Below are 11,403 nucleotides of genomic sequence, written 5' to 3' on the forward strand. Positions count from 1 at the left end.
ATAGATCTCACCGCATGATAATAAGTTTGATGTAGTAAGTAAGGGGAAGAAAGTTTCTCCATTAAACTCCACTAAAGACATAGAAGAGTTCTGCTGTGACTGGACCCAACGCAAAACCTTTGTTGGGAACTATGAGATACGGGTTAGGTTTGGTACCATTCTAATTTTCTAAAGATTCATTCTGTGTTCATGCTTGTCATGTGTTATAAGTAGACACACAATGCTCCACTATAGCGAGTCCACTATAGCTTTGGGCCAAGGGTTAGGTTCATTCACCGGACCCGGCAGAAAGATCTTCTTCGTTTAAGGCCAGTGCAGAACTCTACCCAATAGTATCTCAATTGATCCCTGCAATTAAGGATCGAAGTTCTTCTCTTTTTCCTCTTTCAAATAATTTGTCCTCCCTCTCTTTTCAGATGAAACTTGGATGTGTGAAATCAACACACCAGTCAAAACATCAGCCCTAAGGTGCAGGTAAATTGTCAAGGTGTCCTGTAAATGTATCATGAATAATGTATCTATCTCTTCCTCCTTTCTCTCTCTCTCTCTCTCTCTCTCTCTCTCTCTCTCTATGCAAGCAGAAGCATCAGTCATATTGATGAATGAGTCAGGGTTTTGTCACATTAAATTTCACTCGCTTCAATTCAATTATGCCAACTTGCACAGCAGGCAGCTTTAGCTGGCCGATGCTGGAGGACACATCAGACAGCAGTGCTGTTGTCTCTGCCAGACTTCAAGTACATTCAGGTTAATGGCAGGTCAAATAAGCACAGAGGAGACACTGCCTCAGCCTTGTGTCCTCTGTTGTTAAATTTTCCTCAAACCAACTTATGCTGCCTCCCACTCAGAGGCTCTCATTGGCAACCTGCTCTCTCTCCCTCGGTCTGTCAGACTTGCTCTTCCTCTCCACCTTCCCTTTCACTTCACGAGGGCATCCAAACTAAATGAAAGGCTGCTCATGTTTTTCTTCGCCAGGGAAACCGGTAATGAACAAGCCAAGTGCTTCTGACAACAAATTGGCTGGCGGGCAGATCAATAGCACCGACTGATCCTCGGGCGTCCCCTCACTCAAAAAGAAAATTAGAGACACAAGCCCTCACAGCGTCAGTGATGGGTAGTGTGGACCTACGTGAAAGGGGGAAAACATCTGGATATGGAGCCGGATATTGAACCACAATGCTTTTTTGGCACGGACCGTAATGTGTCTGTAACACACAATGTTGGAAGTCGGCATTGGATTTTTAAGATTCTTACTGTTCTTTACGCTGGAATGATTTGTTGGAAGAAGTGTTTATACTCTTTCAAGAAAGACATCAAAAAAGTATGATTTTGATCTTGGTACCGAAAACATTTCAAACAATACCCAGCGCTACAGAAAAATGATTGAGTATGGAGACAAGGAATTACTATGAACTGACGCTTAAATCCATGCCAGGAATCCACACACAAATCCCTTATCTGTGTGTCAAATACCAAAAAAGTAATCACGTACTTCATGAGAGTATTTGTAATTTGTATTTGTAACATCAAAGATTTACGGAATACAGCTGACCAAGGAGAGAGTAAGTTAGAATAAACGAAGAATAACATATTCATTTAAACAAGTAATTAAGGAAAACACTCGCCCACTGCAGTGCACACATCAATAAAGTCGTCATCAGGCACCCACTCGCTACGAACTGACACAGGTAGACAAGATGCTCTCACTGGCTTCACAGTATATCACCAGAGACGAGCACAACGCAGCACTTAGCTTTGTTATGCTGTCAGTACCTGCAGAATGATAACGCACAGTCTGGTCAAGCTTATCAATGCTCTGAACATCCATAGTGCAAGAAAGAAATCCTAAACTACCCTAAAACCAGCGAGAAGTGGTTCGGTTGAAGACTTCAAAATGTCCCTCCATGTTAACACAGGTAATATCCAGCAGCTATAATCTCCTGTACTTTCATCTTTCTTTAAAATCCCACGACATTGTTAGGGATTCGTATGAAACAGGTCATCTAAGACAGACTGATAGGAGGCAGAACATCAAGTGCTTCTGTGCAGAGCTGAAAAGATCAGCGAGTTCAATCAATCGACAGAAAACGTATCTGCGGCTATTTCGATAATCGATTGGCCATTTGAGACATTTATAAAGCTAAAACGTTGGCGCTCGCTCCTCCAGTGTATACATTTTCATATTTTGAAGTCCAGAAGACCAACAAAATCTTAAATAAGTGAAATATTACCTCTATTAAATCAGTTTTCTGTTAAAGCTCTGGGTGAGAAATACTCACACAATATGCATACAAAAAATACACACTTGAGTTTTACGGTATGAGCGCGCAGGCATCCATGCATTCACAACAAACTGCTTTTGAACTTTCATATCAATACAACCACCCATCTGAAAATCATTGGCCTATTTATGCAACATCAAGTCCTGAGCCATAAAGAGCCAACTTTTAAAACAAACACACACGCGATCCCTCAAGGTCTGTGGGGCTATTAGTTGCTAAGGAAACAGGTTGTTCACAAAATCAAAGTCCAATCTGAGTTGGTAAACCTGACGTCAGCCATATCAATCTCCTCCCAACGATGACGAATATTGTTGACCATTCCTGGTGGCTCGAGAGGGGTTCGGTGACATTGTCGCAGATGTCATGTAACACTGTTTTCTGTTGCAGGATGTTGTTGTCCGAGCTCGGGGAGTATGGCGGTGCAGGGCCACAGAGAGGCCGCGCGGCCTCCACTAAACTAATCATCAGCGGGTCAAGCGGCCTCCTCGGAGGGGCTGACGAACCACGGGGACGGCGTGACAAGTGACAGATCAGAGAGTCGACTTTACGACTTCTTATCGCTGCTCTGTTCATCTCAAGTGTGGCTGCAGCCTTCACTTGCCAGCAAACTCAGTGACATCTCACAACGACAAGGTCACGACGGGTCAGATTCTGCTCACTTATCACTAAAGAATACAAGTGGACGGAGAAACAGATGTGAAGAGGGATAGGAGGGAAGAGAGAGGTGGCAGAGGAAAGGGAGCAGAAAAGGATCTGAAAGGAATGTGACAGGTATAAGATAGGATGTGATTGGGTGATGAAAAATACGAGCGGAAGTGAACTGAGGAACTAGAACTGGGTGGAGGGCTAGACAGGAATATGTCAAACTGAAGCCATTTGTCAAAATAGCTCCTTGTAAAGGAATAAAACTGGGCTTTATCGTATCTATTCCTATAACTATGAACTGCTGTATTAATAATATTACATGTATTATTAAGGATTTAAAAATATATTATTAATAACTTAATCGATAAGCTTTGAAAATAAAATAGCGTCAGTTGTTTTTCTAGCAAAAATGCCAAATATTTGATGATTCCATCCTCTAAAATATGAGTTTATCTTAGAAAATGGTCTTCAAATATATCTATAAGAGTAGCAATGTATAATTCAGAACAGCTGTTGATTAACTGGATGCCAGCATACATAATGTTTGACAGCACACTAAGAAAAAAGAAGTTGGCACCACACTGACTTCAGTCAAAATATCCGCTCTCTTGTAAACCTCTTAAGGCTAAAGAAATATTGCTAAATGCTTAATTTAAAAGGATTCATCATTGAAGGAGGGATAAGGAAATTTGAATTTACCCCAAAACAGGTAAAGTGGCCATCTTTTCTATTTTATTGTCAAACACAAACGTCATTGTGCCAATGTTCATGTCTTTCAGTTTGTAGCTCCTGATCTTGTTCTGGTGGGCGTTTTTGAAACTCTTTTAATCACATGATTGCAGGGCAACTGTCGAGCACTCAGTCGAACACAATACTGCCTGTATCCCACAGGTTTTCTGTCTCGCTCAAGATTGCATAGATTGCGTTAGCATTCAGTAGGGGGTCAGTGGAGGCGGAAACACAGCCTCATTTGACTCAGAACAGCAAGCTCTTTTTGGCAGCAAATTCAAATTCAACCCACCACCCAGATGCTCGCTTTTGGTGGTCTGTGTTTATGTGTTTACCTCAAGAAAAACCTCTCGTTTAAACTTTGTGCAAGAAATTCAAATTCTGATATCAAATATGGCAAGTCAACACTGTGAACGACACAGACAGGAGACGCACCGCTGAATACTGCTTCTGAATGCAGATGACCATTAAAATAGTGGATACTTTTCAGTGGGAGTAAGCCATTTGGAAACTAACCACGAGTCTTGGATGAGAGACAGTCTGCCAGTTTCAAATGATAAAGAGGAAATCCTCGGGAGAAACCGAGCTCCATCACAGAAACAGCATGTTATGAGGAGCTGTCAGGAAACAGCAGAGAGCCTGCCCTTCGCAGAGCTCTGTTGCTCGGGGGCAATTTTGTGGGAACCCGGATCTGAACAGAGTTTCATTTTTCTCTTAAGTCTCATTCTGACTGCTTCTCCACTTTTTGGCCCTGTAAACCAATTCTTTCTGCCTTTATACCATAAAATGAAGAAGCACCTTTGATTGGTTATCCACTGTGATTATAGCCTCTCCTCCAGGACACAATTAGTACGACTCAGTGATAAACCACTGGACCTCAGAGTTAGACATTGGTTCCCTGTCCATGTCATCACAGTTTAGGATATCCACAGTCTTCATTTAGGTTTAAATTTCATTAGTAAATCAGCACCAGCAAAATCAATAAGTGCGACACGGACCGTGGGCTTGACGCGTACTTTGCACAACAGCTTCAGGTCTCTAATCTCAAAGATGTAAGACAGAGATCACCCAGGCAGAGGTGGACCAGGGATCAGTGGAGTTTACAGCCGGCCTAGGCTGTGCTGCAGCTGCATGGGCCGACACAGACAACCACTGGCCCTCAGGTCTCTGCACTTGTTTTCACTAGGAGGGTTTTTTATTAAGTCAGCATTTGGAAATATTGACTCCCCTGTCCATGTTTGTTTTCATCTCATCTGTGCACCACAGCCGGTGTGTGTGTGGGTGTGTGCTTGTGTGTGTCTGTGGGTGTGTGGGTGGGAAGCAGGAGGTTGGAAGAAGGTTCGAGATTAGTTTCCTAAACAAATAAGAGGACAGTGAAGTTTAATAAATTACCTGCTGCATTGCCCTTTGAAACACTTCAGTGGCTTAAGAGAAAATAAGGCTGTAAAACAGACAAACGTGCAGAGCTGACACATGCAGTGCACCACATCAGGTAGTTCGGTAGCGGCTGTAGTCTTTACTGATGGACCACTGTTTCCCTCATCTGCTTAGTCAGATCATTACCCCTGACAACAGCCGAGAGACAAGCAAGCACCTGGGACAGGGATCTCAGAACAAGGCAGTTGTTGTGTGTTTCAACAATGCATCGCAGCCCACCTACAATACCACTGTGGGTGGGAACGAAAAACCAGGGTAACCTTGTGCCAGCCAGGAACTGAGATCTACTGGTGAAGCTGTATGACGGGAAAGCTCCCGAACACCAGCACAGGGAGGGTGGGTGAACACACAACCACAACAAGCTGCAAGTTATACTCCAAAACAGTACTTCTCACCACCTCCCCCAGTTCTAAGAGCAGAAAATGGCCAAAACAAAGTTGTGCCCTCAGCCTTGGCAGTGCATCAAGAGTGCCAAAGTACCACTCGTGCCTGGTCTCTGGTCCTCTTTTCCCATGAGTTGACAAAGGGAGGCAGGAAGTCTCCAAGGGGCCTGACTACACGCTGACCAATGTGGCCTGACTGCTGATAGTAGCCAAGATCCGACCAGTTCTCATGTTGGCAAGGGGCAAACAACAGTAAAGCTTCAATTGGACAAATAGGGACTAGGAATAAGACTGAGGCCACAGTGAGCTTAGGATCTGACAGCTAAACAAACAAACATCAGTTGTATTAACAGGCCGACATAAAGAGAAAGTTGTATTCATTCTACAGAGGCTAGCTCAAGTCAGAAAAACACAACACTACTGCTTCTTACCCGAGTGATGATCATCAAGACTGAATGGTGTGTTTATAAAAGACAAAGGACGCCAAAGTATCTTATTCTGCAAAGAAGTCCAAGATTCCAATTTTACACTTTTCAAAAGTCAAAAATGTCTCAGAACCCTCAGAATTATATCAAACACATTATGGGGCCTTTCTGTGTGGAGTTTGCATGTTATCCCCTAAAATACTTGCCATGTCTCCACAGTCTCCTCATGAATCAGCCAACCAGAGAGTTTCAATAGAAAGCGGTTGAGATTTGTGTTTAGCTTGTATTCTTATTCAGTGTGGCAGCACCAAACTGCAGTGTAGGGAGGGTTGTGTACTTTATGTGGGAGGACTTACGGTACATGTGAGCTCTTTCGACGCTGTGGTTTGCTCGCTGTATTCTCTGGCACAGCCGCATGTGAGGAGTTCAAACCCCAAACGTAAGGAGTTCCACTGACTCATCAGAAGTGATCAAGTGAAAACACATCACAGAACATCGTTCACCATTCTCCCTTAATGGCAAATCCCGCCATTGCTGCAACTGGAGGAGTTTCATTACACCAATGCACGGACTCAAACGGGAAGAGCTAGAGACGTCTGTGGGTTTACGTGCGCTGTATTAAGACCCAAAGAGTCCCATCCATTCTGTTACTGCATTAATATATCGCACTGACACAGGGATACTTAGTCACTCTGATCCTGGGGTCATGGGAGCGTGCTGACAGTATCAGGTGAAAGGCAGCCCACATGGGGATGGAGAATTACCACAGGATGAAGGATGGTCAGGCACTTATCATGAGGCCATGATTGGTGTGTGTTTGTGTCATCCCAGGCTATATTGGATACTAGAGACAGCTTCAGAAAGGCATCACTCTCAAGGAGCCTCAAACAACAACTGGCTTCACTTTGTCCTTGCTGAAGCACACACACACACACACACATTCATGTACACACACAGACACAAGATTAAAAAAAAACGTTTTGCCCTGCTGTGGCCTGTTTTTAGGCCCTTTGGTCAGTTTTCCTCCTGCTAGATCCCACTGAGCAGCAGCAGATTACAGTGAAGATTGGGGATGATGGCCCCTGTGGGTCAGTACTCACCACTGTAGAAACGGATCAAACAGCTGAGGTCTGAGTTGGCTGCTTCCTGCTGCACTCGTACAGGCTCTGCGTAGCCCAACGCTGCCAGGTAGTCATACAGCATCTGGAGCGGGCGCTCACAGGGGTCCAGCCGCCTACAGGACAAAAGAAAAGGAGAGGTGGTATGATGATGCCCGCCAAAAAGCAGTTACCACCAGTTCCCTTCACTCAGTATAAGGGGGATACATACACTGAAGCATTAACATCAAAGTTAAGGCGAACCGATTCTTTATCCTCGTTAAAAACAGCAGACCAATTTTGAATGAGATAGCAGGAAACTTCAGAGAGTTCAACTGCTAAGAGAAAAAACTTTAGGAGCGTTCAGGAGGTGCATAGTCCAAAGGTGTACGTTTACAGCATGTCACAGCACAAATTTAAATAGCTTCAATGGCAGATGATCTGGCCAAGTTGAAGGCACCACTGCCAGGGACTGAATCATGGTCCTTTTTTTTACCTCTAACTGTGCATTTGACTTAAACTGAGGAAATCATCTCGGTCCACTATCGCTTTAAGGACTCTCCCCTCTGATTTCTAACAGGATCAATGTCAACCCTGTAATCCAGTACCCACAGCCTGATTCAAGCAGCCTTTCACATAAATGCTTACCGTCTGGCTGCATGATGAAAGTCTTGCAAGCACGATGTGCACTATATGACTTGCAGAATCATGTTATTTTATTTCAGACAGCTGTGGCAGCAACACCTTAAAACGTCAATGCAGGATTTACACAGCTTGCGGTAGGTCAGCGAGGAGGAGGACGACCGACAGTCCCTATTGACCATTTACACTGACGCTTACACTTAGATATGCCTCATTTATTCACAAATCCTCCAATCTTGGGAAATGCAGCAAGAAGCTGTTCAATCTCTGTCAAATGCAGTGGGTTAATCTGTCCTCAGGGTGGAAGGTACATTTTGCAGCAAACTATGGAAATGTGTCCCTCGATTTAGAAGAAGAAGAAGAGAGCTGGGGTTTACAGAAACAATGGTCTATCCATACACATGTTTTACTTAATTAAACCTCTCTGGATTGTGTTTTGTGTGTACAGACAGTGGTTGATTGACATTTTTCTTTTCACTTTTACAATCGTTATTAGTTTGTGCTGGTAATTCCCAGCATGGCTCCACCCAACATCAACCAGAGTAGAGGTCTAATCAGCCAAAATATCTGAAAATGGGTGTGTAGGGTGTGTGGATTTCATCAGGGTGTGTTTTACATCTAATTTGCTGGCATGAGATGTGATGCCTCAGAAATCACAGATCATTTAGCAAGGTTTCAGTTCCCTACCATAGAGGTCGAGTGCTGAGAAAAGGTGGTTGTTGTTTGCAAAATAATCAGAGGAAAAGGAACATTCCCAACTGTTTAAACCTATTAACTAGCTGCTGTCCTTGTACTGTAATGACCGATAAGTCCTGTGAAAATCAATAATCGGACCACAATGGAGCAAAGCTTACAATTAACAATCCAAAACACAATTCTTGTGGGTAGACATGGGTTTCGAAATAGCTCGTTACAGTCAAGCCAAGCCTGTGTTCCAGACCAATCTCAGGGGTATTCTTGAATAGCAATTGGTCTGGGCCCTCACCATGCAGACTGTAGATAGAAGCAGATGAGATGAGATTCCTCTGCAGGACGGCTGGCCTCACTTTACATTTCAGAGTGACGAGCTCAGTGATTTGGGAGGCCCATGGTATCGAGCCGCTAACTCCCCTGAGAGGAGTCAGTTGAGATGTCTGGGAGCCTCCCTTTGGGAGTGTTCTGGCCATGACAAACTGGGAGGAAACCCCGGGCATACCCAGAACATGTCGGAGGGATTACATATATCATCTGTCATGGGAGCACTTAAGGATCCCCAAGGAAGAGCCTGTTGCTGGGAAAAAACAACACCGGACTGCTCTGCTCACCTTGTTGGCACTGTGACCTTGACCAAGAGTGGCTCAAAAACGGATGAATGAAAGGATGAATGTCCTCAATCAACTCCATTGTCTCAGTAAATTTATCTTAAAAGGGAGTTTGTTCCTCTCAAAATACAACGTTCCCTAAGCAGGAAAAAACCATGAACATGTCTTCCTGTAAGCCACACATTACAACAAGCTATAAAAAGAAAATCACTAAAAGAAGCTCCCATCCCTCCCATCATGTCCTCACTAACAAACCTCTCTTCAGTGCTGGTGTCAGTGCTGCCAACAGCTTTGCATGTTTCAGATGTTTGTTGACACATCTATTATCAGTCACAGTAATAAGAACTATTACACATAGAACATTTATCGAGAGAGTTTATAAAAAAGGAGAGAAATGAATAGGACTAGAAGCCCCTTTAAAGTCAAACTGAATGTATTTTCTATGGATGTATGCACTTTTTAAAACACAATACGTTAAATGAAATCTTGACTCGTCTTTACCGTGGGTGTGCTGTCCGTCTGTAGGAATGGATTTTTCCTCAACGTAAACAGAACAGTTTTCTTAAGTCACCAATACCCTGTTGTTAAATGATGAAGACTTTAATATTAGATTTAAATCCACCTGGGCAGACTGCAATTTAAGTTCTGTACTGCTGGAATGTACACTGACCCAACACAGCCGATCCACATGCTTCATTTATTACCAGTCTGCATTACTGTGCAATGCCCACAATCTTTAATCAGCAGAGGTATATTGAGGCTTGCTCATTGGCTGTGAGCTGATCACACCATTGGCTACCAGCTTGTAAAGTGATTAATAACCACCAGCACAATATCTGCTGCACGTCCATGGCATGATCTTCCAAGTCATTAACACAACAAGTATCATTTCAAATTCTCCACTTTAAATGCACCTACTCACAATTTAGCTGGTACCCAATATGTCTTGTACGATTTGAAGGTTTTGCTCCCGTCTCAATATTCCACATTATTAAAAATACCTGAAGAGACAGTAAGGCTCACATAGAATATGCTGTTAGCCTTTGTAATTTAAACTACAGCTAATCTATTTCTTATGTTAGACTGTTTTCTAATATCTTCACAAAGGCTTTCCCAGGCAAGCAAAGGAGGAATGGCCCACATTCCTTCCTGGTCACGGATCAGTGAACCAGCTTTTTATCCTTTCACAGATAATCAAGGGGTCATTTGCTATTTCTGTCTTCATATGGCTTGTGTAGCCGAGAGAGGCGCACAGGCATGTTCCCTGAGGGTATCCTGAGTGAGGTGCTGTGGGAGTTTGGGATGTTGGAGGAACTGCAGCAGGTCCTCAGTGCTGTGTTTACCTTATTTGCTTCAAGTCAAGCTTAATTAAGGTGACATTCTGTTTTGGGTTTTCATGGGCGGGATATCAAGCAACAGCTCTCTTGATCCAGGCCTGGTGTAGTTTCTTTATATTATATAAACAAGGACGAGATGTGGTAATTTACTTAAATTGACATTGCTTCTAAATTGCTATTTTTTTGGGATGTTACTGGATGTCAATATACCAATTTACGCTCTGTTTTGTGCATCCGATGGAAGAGATGTGCTTCCATTATAACTTTAGCAGCTGTCTAAACCAGTTGTACAACATCTCATGTTTCACTTGCACTATACTTGCACTATATTCGTGTAACTGCAACCCAAAGCATCTTTTTATGCTTCAAGTCAGCATTAAGCTGTGAGCACTCAGCACTGTATTGAATAGATCCAATGAAGACGCTGATGAAGGACTGCAGATGTTGGATGCATGGACCAAGGAACAGCACAAGCCTTCAAACAGTTGATCTCTGGGCAGCTATTCTAACTTTTTAGGACATTTTTGCAAAATGGCTGAAATGATGAAGTACAACTTTACTTTGACGACTTAACTCAGTGTGTGTTTTACCTGACTAAGTCGCCATGCAGCTGAACATAGAGTCCCTGTCCGTCCCTCTGAGCACACAGTTCCTCCACTGTGGTACTGGTGGAGCAGAGCACCAGCTGCAGGTCTGTCTGAGGGGTGGAGGAGGCCTGTGGACCAGCGGCAGGTGGCTGGGGGTCCACTGTCCCCCCATACAGACACACACAGCCCCGCTGGGTGTCCCCCTTCAGCCAGTCCCGCTCTCTTGATCCAAATCTGGTCTTTCTCGTCACACAGCCACGACTCCCATTCCGCTTCATGTTGCGCTGCTGACATAAAATGAGTAGTTTTAACACATAGATTGACATCAGATACGTATCAGATATGTTAATAGATAACAGCCATGGTCAACAACATGTATTCAATTTGTTTAACAGTGTTTAGAGGACTGGACTGCAGCCACATTTCCTGATATCCAACAGGATGCTCTGAGAGACACAGTGATGTAGCTGCACACCTTTCTGTCTGGACAACTGGAATGAGAAGCATGCTGAGGAATTGAAGGTGACTCTGCTGGAAA

At 43.6% G+C, this 11,403-nt stretch overlaps 1 protein-coding gene across 1 annotated transcript in view; it reads right to left on the minus strand.

The window, feature by feature from the left end:
- phlpp2 (PH domain and leucine rich repeat protein phosphatase 2) overlaps positions 1 to 11,143 on the minus strand; it is a 31,148-nt gene extending 20,005 nt beyond the window's left edge. The window contains exons 1-2 of the mRNA XM_076110162.1: positions 10,869 to 11,143; positions 7,002 to 7,135 (exon numbers count right to left, since the gene is read on the minus strand). Coding sequence (XP_075966277.1) covers positions 7,002 to 7,135; positions 10,869 to 11,143 — 409 coding nt within the window. The remainder of the gene's footprint in view (positions 1 to 7,001; positions 7,136 to 10,868) is intronic.
- Between the last annotated feature and the right edge of the window lie 260 nt (positions 11,144 to 11,403).

The sequence above is a fragment of the Anarhichas minor genome, unplaced genomic scaffold (assembly GCF_050575085.1).
Source record: "Anarhichas minor isolate MPS153535 unplaced genomic scaffold, ASM5057508v1 ptg000042l, whole genome shotgun sequence".
Lineage (NCBI taxonomy): Eukaryota > Metazoa > Chordata > Actinopteri > Perciformes > Anarhichadidae > Anarhichas > Anarhichas minor.